This window comes from Scyliorhinus torazame, chromosome 25 (assembly GCF_047496885.1).
Source record: "Scyliorhinus torazame isolate Kashiwa2021f chromosome 25, sScyTor2.1, whole genome shotgun sequence".
Lineage (NCBI taxonomy): Eukaryota > Metazoa > Chordata > Chondrichthyes > Carcharhiniformes > Scyliorhinidae > Scyliorhinus > Scyliorhinus torazame.
The window spans coordinates 22,191,032-22,214,244 of record NC_092731.1 but is presented as its reverse complement, the minus strand read 5'-3'; the positions used below and the strand labels follow the sequence as shown (position 1 = coordinate 22,214,244).

Genomic DNA, 23,213 nt, shown 5'->3' with positions numbered 1-23,213 from the left:
TTTTAGTAGAAAGATTGACAAGGCCACATACTCCTTCGAAAATCAGAGTCTGAATGGAATGGAGGATCAAAGCGATTTGGGAGTAGGTTTAAAAAGGAGCAATGTGGATGAATAAGGCCATAAAAATGCAATGAAAACTTTGCAGTTCATTTCTCGAGGGATAGAATTGAAATTCATTAAGTAACGGTTAGGCGGGGTTATTGGGTTACAGCAGTGTTGTTCAAACTTTTTTTCCGGGAACCCATTTTTACCAACCGGCCAACCTTCGGGACCCAACCCGGCCGACCTTCGCGACCCACACCGGCCGACCTTGGCGACCCACGCCGGCCGACCTTGGCGACCCACGCCGGCCGACCTTCGCGACCCACGCCGGCCGACCTTCGCGACCCACGCCGGCCGACCTTCGCGACCAACGCCGGCCGACCTTCGCGACCCACGCCGGCCGACCTTCGCGACCCACGCCGGCCGACCTTCGCGACCCACGCCGGCCGACCTTCGCGACCCACGCCGGCCGACCTTCGCGACCAACGCCGGCCGACCTTCGCGACCCACGCCGGCCGACCTTCGCGACCCACGCCGGCCGACCTTCGCGACCCACGCCGGCCGACCTTCGCGACCCACGCCGGCCGACCTTCGCGACCCACGCCGGCCGACCTTCGCGACCCACGCCGGCCGACCTTCGCGACCCACGCCGGCCGACCTTCGCGACCCACGCCGGCCGACCTTCGCGACCCACGCCGGCCGACCTTCGCGACCCACGCCGGCCGACCTTCGCGACCCACGCCGGCCGACCTTCGCGACCCACGCCGGCCGACCTTCGCGACCCACGCCGGCCGACCTTCGCGACCCACGCCGGCCGACCTTCGCGACCCACGCTGGCCGACCTGCGCGACCCACCATTTTCTCTTACTTTGTTTGCTGCTGACAAAAATGGAGGGAATGGTTTTGGGTCCCTTTGGCCCTCGTACACGCTCCTCCAATGGAACCTGTTGGATGAAGGTGAAGCCTTCTGGTGTCGGAAAGTATGGAGTCTCCATCTGTCCAAAGTTGTGAATTTTTTTCCTGTAAAATGTGATCAAATAAACCCTCCCCCACCGAACCTGTAAAAAAAAGAGTAAAATAAATGGAAAAAATGAATTAAACTGCCCCCACCCCGCCGAATTTGTAAAAAAAAATAAAATGAATAAAATAAATGAAAAAAGTGAATAAAACCCCCCCGAACTTGTAAAAAAAAAGAATAAAATTAATGAAAAAATAAAAATTAAATGAATAAAATAAATGAATAAATGAATAAAAACCACTACAGAACTTGTAAAACAAAAAGCTGCAACCGTTTAAAAAAAATAGCGACCGCATTGCACATGCGTGCCCGATTATCGGCTGCGCATGCGTGCTGATTATCGTGCACGCATGCGCAATGCGGCCAAATTTTTTTTAAACATGTTCGCGGCCACTTGCAGCCAGCGTTATGAAAAGCCAGCTGCTGCGCGGGATTTGCGCGATCGGGAGCGCCTCGGACAACGGCTCCGCGACCCTCCCGACACCCCCCCGCGACCCACCCGCGGGTCACGCCCCCGACTTTGAAGAACATTGGGTTCCAGGGTGGAAGTGTAGGCTTAGGTGGGATGATCTTTCCAAGGGCTGGTGCAGACTCGATAGGCCGAATGGCCTCCTTCTGCACTGTCAATTCTATGATTCTATGTTTATCTTAAACTTGTATAGAAACCCTCCTTGGTGCCGGAACAGGCGCCGGAATGTGGCGACTAGGGGCTTTCACAGTAACTTCATTGAAGCCTACTTGTGACAATAAGCGATTATTATTAATGTGTTTGCGTGGGTCTCACCCCCACAACACAAAGATGTGCAGGAAAGGTGGATTGGCCACGCTATATTGCCTTAATTGGAAAAAGCAATTGGGTTCTGTAAAAAAAAAATTTAAACTTGTATAGAACATTGGTTAGACCGCTGATTTTGCTATATATAAATGACTTTGATATTAGGATACAAAGAAAAATTTCAAAGTTTGCCCATTGATACCAAATTGGGAGGAGCAGCAAACAATGGGGATGGTACAAATCAAATGCAACAGGACATAGGTATGTTGGTAAAATGCTCAGGCACGTACAGATGGAATTTAATATAAATAAATGTGGGCTGGGGAGAGAATGGTGGTGCAGTGGTTAGCACTACTGCCCGAGGATCCGGGTTTGATACCAGCTCTGGGTCACTGTCTGTGTGGAGTTTGCACATTCTCCCCGTGTTTGCGTGGGTTTTGCCCCCCCTCCCTCAACCCAAAAATGTACAGGGTAGGTGGATTGGCCACGCTAAATTGCCCCTTAATTAGGAAAAATGAATTGGGTACACTAAATTTATTTTAAAAAAGAAAAAAGAAATGTGAGCTGATCCATTTTGGGAGAAGAGATAGGGAAAGACATTATAGACATAATCATAGAATAGAATCTCTACAGTGCAGAAGAAGGCCATTCGGCCCAGCGGGTCTGCACCGACTCTTCGAAGGACCACCCTACTAGGCCCAATTCCTCACCCTATTCCGGCAACTCCATCCTAAGGGGAAATTTAGCATGGCCAATCCACCTAACCTGCACATCTTCCCAGGTAAGACTTTACCCAACAATTGTCCAGATTCGCTAACTATCCCTGCGCAATTGTGCTGGGCTGGGAACTATCCGACAAAGAAATATAAGCATGAACTTCGGATGGTTCCAGCAGTTACCCTCAGAGTTACTCTGATAGAGTTAGAAGGGAAAAAAAACACATGCAACTTCAGAGTAACTATTTTAAAGACCCCCACTCCTGAGAGGAGCACCCCACCCCTCACGGTATTCTCCCACTCACCCGGGATTCAACCCTCTACCACCTGATACCTGACGTAAAGGGCCCCGACCCCACATCGTCACAACCCCACCCCCCCCCCCCGCCCCCGCCCTGACCTGTCCTATGTCTGGATCTGATCCATAACGACGACCCCCACCCTTCATCCAGACCTGACCCAACAACCACCCCTCCCCCGACCCGACATGCGCACCCCCCACCCGACATAGTCCGTCCCCGTCCCCCCCATTTCTGACCTCACACCCCACCCCGAACCCCCGACCCGACGCCGTTTCCCACAGTTCTGAAGAGACTCCAGTAACAGAGCGAGCCGGTGGGTGTATCTGCAAAGACCTTTGAAGGTGGCAGACCATATTGCGAGCGCGGTTAGCAAATAAGTATTTGGGGACCTTTGTCTTCGTAAATTGTGTGGAAAAGCAGGAAAGTTATGCTGAACCTTTATAAAGCTGTGGTTGGACCACTGGCTTTGGGGCCAGATCCAGTCACCTGACTTCAAGAAGGACGTGAGGTTCCATGACAGGATGTGGAGGAGGTTTGCCAAAATGGTTCCAGGGAAGAAAGATTTTAGCTACAAGGTTAGGTTGGATGGATTTGGATAAGAAAAAACACTCTTCCTATCAACTGATGGTCCGAGGTCTAAAGGAACTAGAATTAAGATGATGAGCAAGGGGGATTTGATCAAATTGGCCTCCTTCTGTGCTGTAATGGTTCTATGGCTCAGACTGTCTGATCAGCAGCAACTTGGAACGCACGTCAATAACCACATCGAAAGCTGAAACCTTTACTTTGTTTAGGACCTTCCTGTCCTGGCTCCTACTTGGATCCAATGATGGATTGGGACAGGGTGGCAGATTTGGGTGGCTTGGTAGTGAAGTATAACTCCAGCAAAGTCACCCCCTTGTTTTTGTCATGAACTGCCCCTTAAGGTCTGACTTAATTTTGTTGAATTACAGTTTTTAAATGTCCCTGTCTCTGTTTACCTCCTCACAAACCGTGTACTCTCGGCATTGCTCACCCCATCTCCCACAACACAGCTCACCCCCTCGACACAGCCCAGCTCCTACCCTGCACCCACGACAATGCTCACCCTCCTGCATCCCCAATAATGCTCAACCCGCCCAACAAAGTTCACTCCAGCATCCCCTGAAAATGCTCAGCCCCCTGACGGCCCAGCTCGCGCTCCTCCCAAAACAGCTTTACCTCTCCTGTACACTGTTCACACCCCACCCTCACACTGCACAACACCCCCTGACACTGCACAACCCCCCCTGACACTGCACAACCCCCCCTGACACTGCACAACCCCCCCTGACACTGCACAACCCCCCCTGACACTGCACAACCCCCCCTGACGCTGCACAACCCCCCCCTGACGCTGCACAACCCCCCCTGACACTGCACAACCCCCCCTGACACTGCACAACCCCCCCTGACACTGCACAACCCCCCCCCCGACACTGCACAACCCCCCCCTGACACTGCACAACCCCCCCTCACACTGCACAACCCCCCCTGACACTGCACAACCCCCCCCCTGACACTGCACAACCCCCCCTCACACTGCACAACCCCCCCTCACACTGCACAACCCCCCCTCACACTGCACAACCCCCCCTGACACTGCACAACACCCCCTGACACTGCACAACCCCCCCTCACACTGCACAACCCCCCCTCACACTGCACAACCCCCCCTGACACTGCACAACACCCCCCTGACACTGCACAACCCCCCCTCACACTGCACAACCCCCCCTCACACTGCACAACCCCCCCTGACACTGCACAACACCCCCTGACACTGCACAACCCCCCCTCACACTGCACAACCCCCCCTCACACTGCACAACCCCCCCTGACACTGCACAACACCCCCTGACACTGCACAACCCCCCCTGACACTGCACAACCCCCCCCCCGACACTGCACAACCCCCCCCTGACACTGCACAACCCCCCTCCTGACACTGCACAACCCCCCCTCACACTGCACAACCCCCCCCCTGACACTGCACAACCCCCCCCCCGACACTGCACAACCCCCCCTCACACTGCACAACCCCCCCTCACACTGCACAACCCCCCCCCGACACTGCACAACCCCCCCCTGACACTGCACAACCCCCCCCTGACACTGCACAACCCCCCCCTGACGCTGCACAACCCCCCCTGACACTGCACAACCCCCCCCTCACACTGCACAACCCCCCCTGACACTGCACAACCCCCCCTGACACTGCACAACCCCCCCTGACACTGCACAACCCCCCCCCTGACACTGCACAACCCCCCCTGACACTGCACAACCCCCCCCGACACTGCACAACCCCCCCTGACACTGCACAACCCCCCCCTGACACTGCACAACCCCCCCTCACACTGCACAACCTCCCCTGACACTGCACAACCCCCCCTGACACTGCACAACCCCCCCCGACGCTGCACACCCCCCCCTCACACTGCACAACCTCCCCTGACACTGCACAACCCCCCCTGACACTGCACAACCCCCCCCTGACACTGCACAACCCCCCCTCACACTGCACAACCTCCCCTGACACTGCACAACCTCCCCTGACACTGCACAACCCCCCCTGACACTGCACAACCCCCCCTGACACTGCACAACCCCCCCCTGACACTGCACAACCCCCCCTCACACTGCACAACCTCCCCTCACACTGCACAACCCCCCCTGACACTGCACAACCCCCCCCTGACACTGCACAACCCCCCCTGACACTGCACAACCCCCCCCTGACACTGCACAACCCCCCCTCACACTGCACAACCTCCCCTGACACTGCACAACCCCCCCCCTGACACTGCACAACCTCCCCTGACACTGCACAACCCCCCCCGACGCTGCACAACCCCCCCTGACACTGCACAACCCCCCCTGACACTGCACAACCCCCCCCTGACGCTGCACAACCCCCCCCGACGCTGCACAACCCCCCCCCCGACACTGCACAACCCCCCCCGACGCTGCACAACCCCCCCCTGACGCTGCACAACCCCCCCCGACGCTGCACAACCCCCCCCCCCGACACTGCACAACCCCCCCCGACACTGCACAACCCCCCCTGACACTGCACAACCCCCCCCTGACGCTGCACAACCCCCCCCGACGCTGCACAACCCCCCCCCCGACACTGCACAACCCCCCCTGACACTGCACAACCCCCCCTCACACTGCACAACCCCCCTGACGCTGCACAACCCCCCCTGACACTGCACAACCCCCCCTGACACTGCACAACCCCCCCCTGACGCTGCACAACCCCCCCCCGACGCTGCACAACCCCCCCCCCGACACTGCACAACCCCCCCTGACACTGCACAACCCCCCTGACACTGCACAACCCCCCTGACACTGCACAACCCCCCCTCACACTGCACAACCCCCCCCTCACACTGCACAACCCCCCTGACGCTGCACAACCCCCCCTGACACTGCACAACCCCCCTGACACTGCACAACCCCCCCTGACGCTGCACAACCCCCCCCTGACGCTGCACAACCCCCCCTCACACTGCACAACCTCCCCTGACACTGCACAACCCCCCCTGACACTGCACAACCTCCCCTGACACTGCCCAACCCCCCCTGACACTGCACAACCCCCCCTGACGCTGCACAACCCCCCCTCACACTGCACAACCCCCCCTGACACTGCACAACCCCCCCTGATGCTGCACAACCCCCCCCGACGCTGCACAACCCCCCCTGACGCTGCACAACCCCCCCCTGACGCTGCACACCCCCCCCTGACACTGCACAACCCCCCCTGACACTGCACAACCCCCCCCCTGACGCTGCACACCCCCTCCCATTACTGCTCACACCACCTCCTGACATTGCTAATCCCGCCCTCTCTCGCATACCCACAACACTGCTGACTCTGTTCTGACGTCAGTCAAACTGAGGGGTCAGGGATTTCAGAAGGTCAGCGGGGAGGGGGGAGCGAGCGGTGCGGGGAGGGGGGAGCGAGCAGTGCGGGGAGGGGGGAGCGAGCGGGGCGGGGAGGGGGGAGCGAGCGGGGCGGGGAGGGGGGAGCGAGCGGTGCGGGGAGGGGGGGCGAGCAGTGCGGGGAGGGGGGAGCGAGCGGGGCGGGGGGGAGGGGGAGCGGTGCGGGGATGGGGGAGCGAGCGGTGCGGGGAGGGGGGGGCGAGCAGTGCGGGGAGGGGGGAGCGAGCAGTGCGGGGTGGGGGGAGCGAGCGGTGCGGGGGGGGAGGGGGGAGCGAGCAGTGCGGGGAGGGCGGGGGCGAACAGTGTGGGGAGGGGGGAGCGAGCAGTGCGGGGAGGGGAGGGCGAGCAGTGCGGGGAGGGGGGGGGCGAGCAGTGCAGGGAGGGGGGGGCGAGCAGTGCTGGGAGGGGGGGGCGAGCAGTGTGGGGAGGGGGGGGCGAGCAGTGCGGGGAGGGGAGGGCGAGCAGTGCGGGGAGGGGAGGGCGAGCAGTGCGGGGAGGGGGGAGCGAGCAGTGCGGGGAGGGGGGAGCGAGCAGTGCGGGGAGGGGGGAGCGAGCAGTGCGGGGAGGGGGGAGCGAATGGTGCGGGGAGGGGAGAGCGAGCGGTGCGGGGAGGGGGGGGCGAGCAGTGCGGGGAGGGGGGGGCGAGCAGTGCGGGGAGGGGGGAGCGAGCAGTGCGGGGAGGGCGGGGGGGAGCAGTGCGGGGAGGGCGGGGTGGAGCTGTGCGGGGAGGGGGGGAGCGAGCGAGCAGTGCGGGAAGGGGGGAGCGAGGAAGGCGGGGGTGAGCGGTGCGGGGAGGGGGGAGCGAGCAGTGCGGGGAGGGCGGGGGGGAGCAGTGCGGGGAGGGGGGAGCGAGCAGTGCGGGGAGGGCGGGGGCGAGCGGTGCGGGGAGGGGGGAGCGAGCGGTGCGGGGAGGGGAGAGCGAGCGGTGCGGGGAGGGGGGGGCGAGCAGTGCGGGGAGGGGGGAGCGAGCGGTGCGGGGAGGGGGGAGCGAGCGGTGCGGGGAGGGCGGGGGCGAGCAGTGCGGGGAGGGCGGGGGCGAGCAGTGCGGGGAGGGGGGAGCGAGCAGTGCGGGGAGGGGGGGCGAATGGTGCGGGGAGGGGAGAGCGAGCGGTGCGGGGAGGGGGGAGCGAGCGGTGCGGGGAGGGGGGAGCGAGCGGTGCGGGGAGGGGGGAGCGAGCAGTGCGGGGAAGGCGGGTGGGAGCAGTGCGGGGAGGGGGGAGCGAGCAGTGCGGGGAGGGCGGGTGGGAGCAGTGCGGGGAGGGGGGAGCGAGCAGTGCGGGGAGGGGGGAGCGAGCGGTGCGGGGAGGGCGGGGGCGAGCGGTGCGGGGAGGGGGGAGCGAGCAGTGCGGGGAGGGGGGAGCGAGCAGTGCGGGGAGGGGGGAGCGAGCAGTGCGGGGAGGGGGGAGCGAGCAGTGCGGGGAGGGGGGAGCGAGCAGTGCGGGGAGGGGGAGCGAGCAGTGCGGGGAGGGGGGGAGCGAGCGGTGCGGGGAGGGGGGAGCGAGCGGTGCGGGGAGGGGGGAGCGAGCGGTGCGGGGAGGGGGGGGCGAGCGGGGAGGGGAGAGCGAGCGGTGCGGGGAGGGGGGAGCGAGCAGTGCGGGGAGGGGGGAGCGAGCAGTGCGGGGAGGGGGGGAGCGAGCAGTACGGGGAGGGGGGAGCGAGCGGTGCGGGGAGGGGGGGGCGAGCGGTGCGGGGAGGGGAGAGCGAGCGGTGCGGGGAGGGGGGAGCGAGCAGTGCGGGGAGGGGGGGAGCGAGCAGTGCGGGGAGTGCCTATCCACCATCTACAAGGCACGATTCAGGAGTGTGACGGAAAACTCTCCACTTTACCGGATGAGTGCTGCTCCAACAAACTCGAGACGCCCATCACAATCTTGGGCAAAATCTGCTCGATTGGCTCCCCATCTGCCACCTTGAACATTCACTCCCTCCAGCTACTGATGCACAGTGGCAGTCGTGTGTACCATCTACAAGGGGCACTGCAGCAACTCACCTAGGCTCCTTCGACAGCACCTTCCAAACCCGAGACCTCTACCACCCAGAAAGACAAGGGCAGCAGATACCTGGGCACATCACCACCTCCAAGATCCCCTCCAAGACACCTTCTATCTTGGAACAATATCACCATTCCTTCGCTGACCCAGGGTCAAAATCCTAGAACGTGGATCCTACAACAAGCAGCACAAGTGGATAGCACTGTGACTTCACAGCACCAGGGTCCCAGGTTCGATTCCCCGCTTGGTCACTCTCTGTGCGGAGTCTGCACATCCTCCCCGTGTGTGCGTGGGTTTCCTCCGGGTGCTCCGGTTTCCTACCACAGTCATAAGACGTGCAGGTTAGATGGATTGGCCATAATAAATTGCCCTTAGTGAACAAAAAGGTTAGGAGGGTGTGGTAGTCTGTGTAGAGGTATTACGGTACCTGGTAATGCTGGAACACCATTGGTAGATATTGTCTGTTTCCTATTGGTCAAGCTGTATGGTAGCTCCGCCCTGCAAGGCGGGGTATAACAGCCCGTGCCGCCCCAGCAGCCTTCTTTCTGTACCTGAGCTGCTGGGGGAAACATCTAGCTTATTAAAGCCTTCAGTTGGACTACAACCTCGCTTTAGTGGTCATTGATCGTGCATCAATTTAGTAAGCTAGATTTAAAAGGATGGAGCTCCGAATCAAGCCGGAGTGTCTGCAACTCAGCCCCCACGTGGCGAACTCAGCGGCAACCTTCAAGCACTGGCTGGCGTGTTTTAAAGGATATCTCGGAACGGCCGAAAACACACCCACAAGCTTGTGCTGCAAGGCGGCCTGGCAACCCCAGGAGGCCCCGTTGCTACTTTTGCGGGCAGGCCAAGCACCCCCGGCAGCGCTGCCCGGCCCGCGCATCCACCTGCAAGGGATGCGGTAAAAAGGGCCACTTCGTGGGGATATGCCAGGCCCGTGCGGTCGCCGCGGCCTCCGGTGGCGAATGCGGACCGCCACCACAAACCTCTCCACGGTCCCCGTGCGGCCAGCGGTCGCCGCCTTCTTCCTACTCCAGGGCCACGTGCGGACCCCGGGCGCCGCCATCTTGTCCCGCGGTAGCCACGTTAGTGGGATGAGCGCTGCCATTTTGTGCACCCCCAGCCATGTGCGACCAATGGGAGCCGCCATCTTGGATGAACCCCCAGGACCCCAGCTCGGCTGACCACACACTGCCCGAAGAGAACTCTCAACTGCTGCGATTAGCCTCGGTGACCCTGGATCAGTCCCGGCCTCGAACACTCTCAACTGCTTCAACAACTGTATTCATCAACGGGCACGAGACGTCCTGCCTAATTGACTCTGGGAGCACGGAGAGCTTCATACATCCTAAGGCGCTGTTCTCGCCTCATCCACCCCGTTAATCAAAAAATCTCCCTGGCTTTCGGTTCACACTCAGTGGAGATAAAGGGGTTTTGTGTAGCAAACCTCACAGTCCAGGGAAGGGAGTTCAAAAATTTCTGTCTCTACGTCCCTCCCCACCTCTGCGCGGCCACACTCCTAGGTTTAGACTTCCAGTGTAACCTCCAAAGTCTAACCTTCAAATTCGGCGGCCCTATAACCCCCCCTCACTGTCTGCGGCCTCGCGACCCTTAAGGTCGATCCGCCTTCCCTGTTTGCGAACCTCACCCCGGATTGCAAACCCGTCGCCACCAGGAGCAGACGGTACAGTGCCCAGGGCCGGATTTTTATTTGGTCAGTGGTCCAAAGGCTACTGAGGGAAGGAGTCATTGAAGCCAGTAACAGCCCCTGGAGAGCTCAAGTAATGGTGGTAAAGACCGGGGAGAAGCATAGGATGGTCATCGACTACAGTCATACCATCAACAGGTTTACGCAGCTGGACACGTACCCTCTCCCCCGCATATCCGACCTGGTAAACAGGATCGCGTATTACAAGGTCTTCTCCACGGTGGATCTCAAGTCCGCCTACCACCAGCTCCCCATCCGCACTAGTGACCGCAAATACACTGCCTTCGAGACAGATGGGCGGCTCTACCACTTCTTAAGGGTTCTCTTCGGTGTCACCAACGGGGTCTCAGTCTTCCAGCATGAGATGGACCGAATGGTTGACTGGTACGGTTTACGGGCAACATTCCCGTATCTCGATAATGTCACCATCTGCGGCCATGACCAGCAGGACCACGACACCAACCTCCGAAAATTCCTCCAGACCGCAAAAATCCTTACCCTTACATACAACAAGGATAAATGCGTGTTTAGCACCGACCGCCTAGCCATCCTCGGCTACGTATTGCGAAACGGAGTTATAGGCCCCGACCCTAACCGCATGCGCCCCCTTATGGAGTTCCCCCTCCCTCACTGCTCCAAGGCCCTGAAGCGCTGCCTAGGGTTTTTCAGATACTACGCCCAGTGGGTCCCCAACTATGCAGACAAGGCCCGTCCCCCGATCCAATCCACAGCTTTTCCCCTGTCGATAGAGGCCCGCCAGGCCTTCAGCCGCATCAAAGCAGACATTGCAAAGGCCACGATGCACGCCATTGGCGAGTCCCTCGCCTTCCAGGTCGAGAGCGACGCGTCTGACGTAGCTCTGGCGGCCACCCTCAACCAAGTTGGCAGACCCGTGGCCTTCTTCTCATGTACCCTCCATGCTTCCGAAATCCACCACTCCTCAGTCGAAAAGGAGGCCCTGGCCATAGTAGAAGCTGTGCGACATTGGAGGCATTACCGGGCCGGCAGGAGATTCACTCTCCTCACGGACCAACGGTCGGTTGCCTTCATGTTCGATAATGCACAGCGGGGAAAGATAAAAAACGACAAGATCTTGCGGTGGAGGATCGAACTCTCCACCTACAACTACGAGATCTTGTATCCTCCCGGGAAGCTAAATGAGCCTCCTGACGCCCTGTCCCGCGGCACATGTGCCACCGCACAAGTGGACCGCCTCCGAGCCCTCCACGAGGACCTCTGCCACCCGGGGATCACTCGCTTTTTCAATTTTGTCAAGACCCGCAACCTGCCCTACTCCATCGAGGCGGTCAGGACAGCCACCAGGGACTGCCAAATCTGCGCAGAGTGCAAGCCGCACTTCTACCGGCCAGAGAAAGCGCACCTGATAAAGGCTTCCCGTCCCTTTGAGCGCCTCAGCATGGACTTCAATGGCCCCCTCCCCTCCACCGACCGCAACACGTACTTCCTGAACGTGATTGACGAGTACTCCCGGTTCCCATTCGCCATCCCCTGCCCCGACATGACCGCAACCACCGTCATCAAGGCCCTCCATAGCATCTTTACACTGTTCGGGTTCCCCGCTTACATACACAGTGATAGGGGGTCCTCCTTTATGAGCGACGAACTGCGTCAATCCCTGCTCAGCAAGGGCATCGCCTCGAGCAGGACGACCAGTTACAACCCCCGGGGTGACGGACAGGTAGAAAGGGAGAACGGAACGGTCTGGAAGACCATCCTACTGGCCCTACGGTCCAGGAATCTCCCAGTCTCCCGCTGGCAGGAAGTCCTCCCGGATGCCCTCCACTCCATCCGGTCACTGCTTTGTACCACCACCAACCAGACACCTCACGAACGTTTCCTTGTCTTCCCCAGGAAGTCCTCCTCTGGGACCTCACTCCCAACCTGGCTGGCAGCACCCGGACCCATCCTGCTCCGAAAACACGTGCGGGCGCACAAGTCGGACCCATTGGTCGAGACGGTCCATCTTCTCCACGCTATCCCCCAGTACGCCTACGTACCCCGACGACCGACAAGATACGGTCTCCCTACGAGACCCGGCGCCCACCGGAGCTCCACGCACACCCCAGCCACCAGTCCCACCCTCCCCTCCACCAAGGCACCTTACAGGAGGATCGGTCCTTCCGCCGGCCCCCTCTAGGCCCCCCCCACCCACCGACGCCCCCCGCAGGTGCTCCCTTCCCAGGTCAACCGTTTTCCCCTCCAGCGCCGTCTAGGGGTGCAGAAGCTGCCATGGAGATCGAAGCCACGCTCCCGGAGTCACAGGCGCCCGAGCCTCCACCGGAGTCACCGCCGAAGCTCCGACGATCACCGAGGACGACCAGGGCCCCCGATCGACTGATTGCTTCATTTTAAACTGTAAACTGTAAATTTAAATCATCAATTGTAAATAGCTATCAGAATTGTAAATAGTTACAAAATGCTGTACGGAGGTATTACAGCACCTCCATAACTAATTCTACCACGTTGCCATGTTTGTAGTATCAGGCCACCACCCCGGCCGGACTCTTTTTTAACAGGGGGTGAATGTGGTAGTAGAGGTATTACGGTACCTGATAGGCTGGAGCACCATTGGTGGAAACTGTATGCTTTCTATTGGTTAAGATGTATGGTAGCTCCGCCCTGCTAGGCGGGGTATAAGAGCCCATGCCGCCGTTGGCCGAGCGGGTCCATCTTCTCCACGCTAACCCCCAGTACGTCTACGTAGCGTACCCCGACGGCCGACAAGATACTTTCCAACTGGAACAGCTCGCCACCCAGCCTGGTCTCCATAGCCCGTGGCCTTGAACCTCCCAGACATCTCATGCTCTCGGGCCTCAAAGTGCAGCAAAGTGCAGAATGGGGGTTCATTCTGATTGCACTCATGTCTGTTCCCCCCCCTTCCCCTGTCCCCCAGTGTGAGGCTTTTCAGCCCTCGTGAAGCTGGGAACCCCACTGTGCCCTGCCGGCCTGGCATCTCACGGGACCCCACCCGGGGACCTCACAGTCACCCGCTGTGCTGACCAGGTAGATTCGCCCGCTCCCACCCACTTTGATAGCTGCCACTCGACAAGGTCAATCCCTCAGTGGTGACATCGGCGCCAACCCAGCAAGAAGGACACGGAAACGATGCCCGCAAACCAGCTGCCAGACCCCACAGGGCGGCTAAGAGCAACCCAGTCCTCCGAGATATCGAGACTAAAGCACCGCCACCGCCACCCCGCCCTGAGTTGCACTTCTCTTGGATCCCCCGAGACCTCTCTGGCGCCCCTCTGTAATTGCCACCCTTCGGAGATGGGGTCGCCAGGTTCCCGTTTTTATACAGTTGTTATAAGTTGCTGGTGCCTGATGAATAGTTAGTGAGGGGGGGGTGGTGAAGGTGGGGGGTGGGGGGAGTCCCGGTGGAAGGGCTCGGTAATGATATGCAAATGCATTTAAATGAGGTTCCTGACCTTCCATGGGGGGAGTCTCATTATGTCGCCGGTGAGCTGCCTGAAAAATTGGAAAACGCAATCTCGCTAGTTTCCCAATTCTCACTGCATATTGCGCCCATGTCGCTGTTCTCACTGACGGCTAACACGAGCTGAATATTGCCCCTACTGGTTACTATTTGAAGTGGCATCGTAAGTAAATGCTGGGAGGTTTCTTCCATTTGGTATTTCAAGCTCAATTTCAGATAGTTCACAGTGCCTCTAGTTACAAATACAGTTTTTAGATTAGAGATCAAGGTGTTAACCAGAAGGAAAACGGGCGGGACGGTAGCACAGTGGTTAGCAGCTTCACAGCTTCAGGGTCCCAGGTTCGATTCCCGGCTTGGGTCACTGTCTGTGTGGAGTCTGCACATTCTCCCCGTGTCTGTGTGGGTTTCCTCCGGGTACTCCGGTTTCCTCCCACAGGTCCCGAAAGACGTGCCTGTTAGGTGCATTGGACATTCTGAATTCTCCCTCAATGTACCCGAACAGGCGCCGGAATGTGGCGACGAGGGGCTTTTCACAGTAACTTCATTGCAGTGCTAACGTAAGCCTAGTTGTGACAATAAAGATTATTATTATTATAAATAGAAAACCTGATTAAATACAAATCAAACACACCTGAGTTAATTATATTTAAAAGGCAACTCATTATTATCTTGCAGATTCAGAGTTGGTCATGTAAGAACTTGAACAATGAATGACCCATCTCGTGGCTTGTAATGGAGCCAGCAGGTCTATCCTTGTCTCAATAAATTATTTATGTAGTTCCCTGATGAAAAGAAAATAGGAGTTTCTTGGTGGACCCTAACCTTAATGCTGAGAGGACATTGTATCCATTTGAGAATCAATGTCACAGAATCAAAGAGTTGTGTTGAGGGTAAAACAAAATTAGTTTTCGTTTCTGTTTAGGAACATCCCAAAGTATGTCACATTGCCATATAGATGGGCTGTGTGTAGTTAACATATTATTTTGTTTAATTTATGTGCATTTTGCTCACAGAAGGGTGTTACAGTTGTGATCTGTTGTCGGAAACAGCTCACTGAGTCAAAGGCGCAAAAGGAGTTAGCAGTCAGGCCTGCACCTTAAGCAAAGAAAATATCAACTATCATTCATCAGGCGGAATGCGAGTATGGGCTCAAGCTTTTGGAGACTTCAGTTTGTGCGAGCTGTCATGTGAGAGTACCTTTAAGAAATGGATGTTTATAAATGGATATGTATATAAATATCTGTAGTCAGAGTACCTTTAAGAAATGGGTGTTTATTACTGCAGTGATGTCAGAGAGTTGGTGGAGCTGGGCTGTCTGTCAGCTTTTTACTTTTGTTTTAGGCTGTTTGCTGCAGGGTGTGTTTTAGTTTTGTTTTCAGTGTTGGAGCTGAAGCCAGACAGAGCAGGTGCACTGTTGATCTCTCTGTCATGAAAAGACTATCTCTCGATCATTTGGTGAATTCAGAATTATAAATGTTCTCAGTAGTGAATGTAAACATAATGTGCTTCTGGTAAAAGGTGTTTTAAGTCTTATGGATGTTAAAAGGACAGCTTAAAGGATTACTTTGTGTTGTATTCTTTGGGGGTTGTATTTGAATTGATGGTTGCTAAGATGTTCACTATGTTTTGAAAAGGTTAACTTGAGTTCATAGCATAAACATTGTTTTGCTTTAAAAATTACTTTTCCATTTCTGCTGTACCACACCTGTAGAGTGGGCTGTGTGCTCCCCATACCACAATCTATAAAAAGTTGGGGTCAGGTGAACTCCATAATACACTTTGGGGTTCTCTAAACCCTGCCTCATAAAGAGCAGAAACAAAGCTGGAAGATGAGCCTCGCTTGAAGCTAGAGGAAGAAACCTACAGTGAAAGATAGTTAGCCTTGTAGCAGAAAGTCAGCTTGGAATAGACAGAGAGAAGGCATCAGCTAGGGGCTGTAAGTCAACTCTGGGACCAGCAGCCATACTGAAGCTGTGGGAGAAGACTGAGAGAAGCAGTCTACGGGGGTCCAAAGAGCCGAAGAGTCAACGTTCATTAAGTCTTTCAGGAAATGTTAGGAAGATCACTCGGCCAAAAGCTAATGGAAGACTCCCGCTAAAGATTGTACCTTGAAAGAGTAGTTGGAGCCCTCGGGGTAAGTCAAAGTGAATTCTGGAGTGCTGTGGCATACGTTTGGGTTAGTCGCTGAAGAAGTGAATGAATCTTCTAGATTTTGTAAGATATGCAAACCCTCGGCAGGGGAAATAAAAGTACGACCGGATCCATAACATTCATAGTTATAAATTATAGAGGCGCTTCCTTTCTTTAATTTATATATAAAAGTTTTTTTGTTTAGAAAATGAAATCTTATGGTGTAGTTCTTAGTTAATTAACTACACTGTCCCCTTGAGCTTACTTCCAAACCAAGATTGCGACAGTCTCATTAGCTGCCTCTACTATGTCTTGTCCCTCCACTAACCCACCTGGCCAAATTTCCTTTCATACTCCTCCTGTCCCTTGGGGAGATAGTGGTGTAGTGGTACTGCCATCAGACTAATAATCTAGCGCTAATACACACGGGAGATGGATTCAAATCCCACCATGGCATCTGGTAGAATTTAAATTCAATTATTAAATCTGGAGTATAAAATTTGTCTCAGTAATGTGCCAATGAAATAATCATCTGGCTCACTAATTCTTGGGGAAGGATATTGCTATGAATGCAAGAAATTGGTGTGTATATATGTTGTATTGTACATATCTGGTGCAGTAGTAGCTTTAAAAGCCTGGGTTAGGATGTGTAGAACTGCTGGAGTAAGATTTTGTTCAAATCCTGGTTTAAAAGACAGACAGACTTTGTGACTGCTAAAGGTGCAATTAAGATGTTGTAAAAGTGAGGTCATCATTCTTTCAAGTTTTGCTTATGTTTACGTGGAGTGTTTTTGTTATGATTTCTGGGGGTAGATTCTTATACAATGACCCCCTTCGGCACTGTAGATTCTATGATATGATTCTATAATAGGGTGACCAGAACTGAACACAGTATTCCATGTATGGTCTTACCAATGTCTTGAGAAGAAATAAAAAGGGCAGAACGGTAGCACATTGGTTAGCACAGTTGCTTCACAGCTCCAGGGTCCCATGTTCGATTCCCAGCTTGGGTCAATGTCTGTGTGGAGTCTGCACGCTCTCCCCGTGTCTGCATGGGTTTCCTCTGGGTGCTCCAGTTTCCTCCCACAGTCCAAAGATGTGTAGGTTAGGTGGATTGGCCATGCTAAATTGCCCTTAGTGTCCAAAAAGTTTGGATGGGGTTACAGAGATAGGATGGAGGTGTGGGCTTAAGTAGGGTGCTCTTTCCAAGAGCTGGTGCAGACAAGATAGGCCGAATGGCCTCCTTCTGCACTGTAAATTCTATGTGATGACTCAACGATAGAGACATTGTGTTTAAGCTTAAGTAAGTAGGTCGTGGGATTTGAGTGGGATAGGATGATGTAATTAATAGAAGGAGCCAGGTCTGTAGCAGGCAGTTTAGTTAGTTTCTGGAAGCTGTGATCTGAACAATAGCTTTTGCAGAAGGCTGTCAGGGACCCGCAGGCTGTTTACTGAAAGAATTTCTCTGTCTTCAATCAGTCTTTCAGAAATCCCACTATCCAGAATGACAGGTAATCCTGTGTTTGCTAACTTTATCAGTGGGTTTTGACCTGTGATGGGTTTTGCTTGATTTGGGATAGAGAAGGTATCAATTACACAGAATCTACAGTGCAGAAGGAGGCCATTCGGCCCATCGAGCCTGCACCGGCTCTTGGAAAGAGCACCCCACCTAAGCCCCTGACCTAAGCCCACACCTTCACCCTATCCCCGTAAGCCAGTAACCTTTTTAGCTACTAAAGGCAATTTACCATGGCCAATCCACCTAACCTGCACATCTTTGGACTGTGGGAGGAAACCGGAACACCCGGAGGAAACCCACACAGGCACGGGGAGAACATGCAGACTTCGCACAGACAGTGACCCAAGCCGGGAATCAAACCTGGGACGCTGGAGCTGTGAAGCAACAGTGCTAACCACTGTGCTACCGTGTCCTTTCTTTTATTGTTAAGCATTGTTTTCATTTATTGTTTAACTGGTAAGTAAGCCATATTTTTGGAATTACCCCTCCCAGAGATTAGAATGTGTGAATGGCAGAACAAAGGAACCGTTGGCCCAAGTGGAGTGGAGGGAGGGGGAACAATGGTGAGGGAAAGACAGATCAATGGAAGAAAATAAATTGATAGAAATAAAAATGTGGATGTGAGAGCAGGACGGTGAGTTAAAATGGCGAGCGACAGGAAGGACTGGGTCCTGCTTTGAATGATTTAATTTGATTTATTCTCACATGTACCGAAGTACATTGAAAAGTATTTTTCTGCAGCCAAGGGAACGTACACAGTACGTACAAATGAAATGAAATTAAAAAATTAAAGTCACTTATTGTCACAAGTAGGCTTCAAATGAAGCTACTGTGAAAAGCCCCTAGTCGCCACATTCCGGCGCCTGTTCGGGGAGGCTGGTATGGGAATTGAACGGTGCTGCTAGCCTGCCTTGGTCTGCTTGCAAAGCTAGCGATTTAGCCCTGTGCTAAACCAGTCCCTCACAAGTAGACTAAAAGAATAATCAACAGGGAACATTGACAAATGGGACATCGACAAACAGTGATTGGTTACAGTGCGGAACAAGGGGCCAAACAAAGCAAATACATGAGCAAGAGCAGCATAGGGCGTCGTGAATAGTGTTCTTACAGGGAACAGATCAGTCCGAGAGGGAGCCGTTGAGGAGAAGAAGCTTGTGGGGAAGAAGCTGTTTCTATGTCTGGATGTGCGAGTCTTCAGACTTCTGTACCTTCTAACTGATGGAAGGGTCTGGAAGAAGGCAATGCCTGGGTGGGAGGGGTCTCTGATAACGCTGTCTGCCTTCCTGAGGCAGCGGGAGGTGTAGACAGAATCAATGTGAGGGTGACAAGCTTGTGTGATGCGTTGGGCTGAGTTCACCACACTCTGCAGTGTCTTGCGATCTTGGGTCGAGCAGTTGCCATACCAGGCTGTGATGCAGCCGGATAGGACGCTTGCGGACTGACCAGAGGTGTTCTGCAAAGCGGTCACCCAGTCTGCGTTTAGTCTCTCCAATGTGGAGCAGACCCCATTGGGAGCAGCAAATGCAATAGACCAGGTTGGAGGAGGAGCATGTGAAGCACTGCCTTACTTGCAAAGAATGTTTCGGGCCTGAGATGGTAGCAAGGAGGAGGTAAAGGGGCAGGTGTTGCACATTCTGCGATTGCATGGAAGGGTGTCGTGGGAAGAGGGTGAGATGTTGGGGGTGAATCACAACAATTTACATTTTGTTCCTTTTTTCCAATAGATGATGACTTTTCAGTTATTCAACAAGAGATCGTTATGGTGAAATCCTGTACGCATCAAAATATAGTCGCTTATTACGGAAGCTATATCAGGTAAGAGCAGATTAAGAATCTCATAAAGGAATTCGGACCCAGCAACAGAATCTACATAGAATGGCAGTAATTGACTGAAGAGTTTATAACCCCCCTTCACATGTAAATTCTAAGCCTGAGCAACTATGCAATGACAGTTTGCCTCTATGTAGCATCTTTAAAGTGAAAATCACTTATTGTCTTCAATGAAGTTACTGTGAAACACCCCTAGCCACCACATCTCGGCACCTGGTACAGGAATTGAACCATGCTGCTGGCCTGCCTTGGTCATCTTTAGAAGCCAGCGATTTAGACCGGTGTGCTAAACCAGCCCATTCATAAACCACAGTGGAGTAATCTGTCTCAAGAACCTACAGAGTAACATTATCAGCCATATAGGGGGCAGCAGACACTCCACTTGCCTGGATGAGTGCAACTCCAACAACACTCAAGAAGCCCATCACCACACCAAAGTAGCTTACTTGATTGACATCCTACCCACCACCTTAAACATTCACTCCCTCCATCACTGACGCACAGTAGATGGTGGACAGGCTTTGGGGAGTCAGGAGCTCACTTGTAGAATTCTTCACTGTAGAATTCTCGGCTTCTGACCTGTTCTTGTAGTAGCCGCAGTATTTATATGGCTTATCCAGTTCAGTTTCTGGTCAATGGTAACCCCCAGGATGTTGATACCATCACCTACCATGTCCAACCATGCCTGCATTGCCTTCCTTCTCCTCACCATCTTTCCACCTAGATTCTATGTATCTTTCTCATCCTTATGTTAACAATTCCGTGACGGACTTTGTAAAATAAAAATGTGAATAGTTGCTCTAATGACTCTGTAGTAGACAGACCCTACCAGAGAACACCAGAAAAGTTGGCAGAGGTGGACGGTTAAAGAACATCATCTGTTGATTTTTTCTCTGTATACACTGGTTTAGCACACTGGGCTAAATCGCTGGCTTTTAAAGCAGATCAAGCAGTCCAACAACACGGTTCAATTCCCGTACCAGCCTCCCTGAACAGGCGCCGGAATGTGGCGGCTAGGGGCTTTTCACAGTAACTTCATTGAAGCCTACTTGTGACAATAAGTGATTTTCATTCATTTCATTATGACCTGTGTTGTCTGATGGGAAGTCTATATTATCTTTCATTAGGTCCAACAAGTTATGGATTTGTATGGAATTCTGCGGAGGAGGATCACTGCAGGACATTTACCATGGTAATTCCAGCTTTATCATTTCAAACATTGACATCGTTCCAGAAACCCATGCACCAAAATCTTGGAATAGCAGCATTTGAAACACCGCATCCTGTACTATTGGCCACAGGCCAGGGAAAAGAAGTCACTGATTGGCGCACTCCTACTGCTGACCTCTAGCCTTTGACCTTGAATTTTGACTCTCTGATTAGCAGGAACGCTGACAAAGGAAACAAAGTTAGGAGATCTGAACATCAATAGTGGGATTCAGACATTATCCAACCACGTAGGTTTATTGCACAGAAGTGAGTCCGTTCAGGCCATCTTGTTTGTGCTGCCCCTTAGCTGGAGTACCGTTGTTCCATTCTCTACATATCCCTGTGTGTTCCTCTGGTTTTAATATTTATCCAATTTTCCCTGAAAAGATGTAATGGTCTCTGTCTCAACCATTCCCTGTGAAAAATATCCCCGTCTCCAACAATTGCTCTCTGTGTTGTTATGGGCCAGGGTTTAGAGAACCCCAAAGTGTATCATGGAGTTCACCTGACCCACAACTTTTACTGGATTGTGGTGTGGGGAGCACACGGCCCACTCTACAGGTGTGGTACAGCAGGAATGGACAAGTATTTTTTTAAGCAAAACAATGTTTATTCTATGAATTCAAGTTAACCTTTTTGAAACAAACAGTGAACATCTTAGCAACCATTAATTCAAATACAACCCCCAAAGAATACAACACTAAGTAATCCGTAAGCTGTCCTTTAAACATCCAGAAGACTTTAAAAAACCTTTCAACAGAAGCACATCAGGTTAAAGTCACTACTGCAAGCAGTTATTAGTTTTAAATCACCAAAGGATCGATTTACAGTCTTTAGGTTACAGGGAGAGACTCGAATACACCTTCTGGCTGTGACTGCAGCTATCCAGCTCTGAAAACGAAACTAAAACACACCCTGCAGCAAACAGCCTAAAACGAAAGTAAAAAGCTGACAGACAGCCCAGCACTCTCTCTGACATCACTGCAGTAATAAACACCCATTTCTTAAAGGTACTCTCACTACAGATATTTATATACACACCCATTTATAAACACCCATTTCTTAAAGGTACGCTCACATGACAGTGTAAAGAAATTTCTCTTAATCTCCCTCCTCCCTTTCAGTGGCAATTTTAAACTGCAGACCCCTCACCACTGACCCTCCCGCCAGAGGAAATACTCCTTCCCTAATTGCCGCCTCAAATTCCTTTATAATTTTAAAACCTTTCAATCATGTCTTGGCTCTCTCAACTCCTTTGGAAACAGTCAGAATCAAGCCTTTATTCACAGGAAACTTAACTAGTTTCCCATTCCTGGTCTCAATAGGTTAGAATCGCTCCCATTCACTCATAGAAACGCGATGAGTCAGCTCTGATTTCTATTCGTGCCCATTGTAAAGGACCGCATCAAGCCCAATCCTTTCTCATTTACTCCCATTGTATCGGCTCGTTTCCTGGTGAAAAGTATTCTGAGAGGGCTCGGCAGGGTAGATGTTGGGAGGATGGTTCCGCTGTCTGGAGAGTGTAGATCTAGTGGGCGTTGCCTCAGGATAGGAGAGCAGCCATTTTGAATTGAGATGAGGAAAGATTTCTTCACTCAGAGTCCTGAAACATTGGAATTCTCTACTCCAAAGGATGCTCCGTCATTGAAGTACATTAAAGACTTAGATCGATAGACATGAGGGGGGATCAAGGAATATTGGGATTGGGAGGGAAAATAGAATCCTTTCTTCTTGGGCAGTCCCTGGGGATTGAGGATGACATGCTTCCATTGCAGTTTGATGGGTAAGGAGGAGTTCGATAAGTCTAATATGTGATTTGCAGACCCTGCCACAGGGAGGGCTCGTAGGGCTGGGCAGTGGTTGGAGGTTTGTGCACTTTCACCTCCACCTCAACTCCATCTCTGCATGCTCCCGACTAAGTTTCTCAATGCGTTCTGTGCCTTCCCAAATAACGTTTCTCCATTTTGGTCGACCATAAACTAGGGACCCCCATGAATCAACAGGGCGCACATCTCTTAACATATTTTCCGCTATCTTCCTGTTGGGACTGCGTCCCGAATAGGACAGTTGTTTTGGGAGTCTGATATCAGGCATGTCCCATCCAGCGGAGTTAGTTTTGAGCGATTAGTGCCTCAATGCTGGACTTGTTGGCTTAGGAGAGGAAACTGTGGACTGCCTAGCTTGGAGTTGGAGGGTTTTGCGAAGGTGATGATCCTTTTCCAGTGCTTTGGGGTGCCTGCTTTGCCCTGCTGTCTACAGCTCTGAAGTGCAGGAATCACTGTTGTCCGGTAAACCATGCCTTGTTCTCCATAGAATAGAATTCCTACAGTGCATAAGGAGGCCATTTAGCCCATCGAGTCTGCACCAACCGCCTGAAGAGCGCCCTGCCTAAGCCCATTCCCCCACCCTACCCCATGACCCACCTAGCCTGCACATCTTTGGGCTGTGGGGGGAAACTGGAGCACCCGGAGGAAACCCACCGTTTGAGATGCCGGCCCTCAAATATTCTTCAGCTTAGTTGGCTGAAGGTTAAACTGGTACAGTAGA

At 53.8% G+C, this 23,213-nt stretch overlaps 1 protein-coding gene across 1 annotated transcript in view; it reads left to right on the top strand.

The window, feature by feature from the left end:
• The window catches only part of LOC140402404 (mitogen-activated protein kinase kinase kinase kinase 5-like), a 211,746-nt gene that overhangs the window by 72,574 nt on the left and 115,959 nt on the right, over positions 1 to 23,213 (top strand). Inside the window, exons 3-4 of the mRNA XM_072490159.1 lie at positions 19,352 to 19,442; positions 20,585 to 20,649. Of these exons, the coding sequence (XP_072346260.1) occupies positions 19,352 to 19,442; positions 20,585 to 20,649 (156 nt within the window). The remainder of the gene's footprint in view (positions 1 to 19,351; positions 19,443 to 20,584; positions 20,650 to 23,213) is intronic.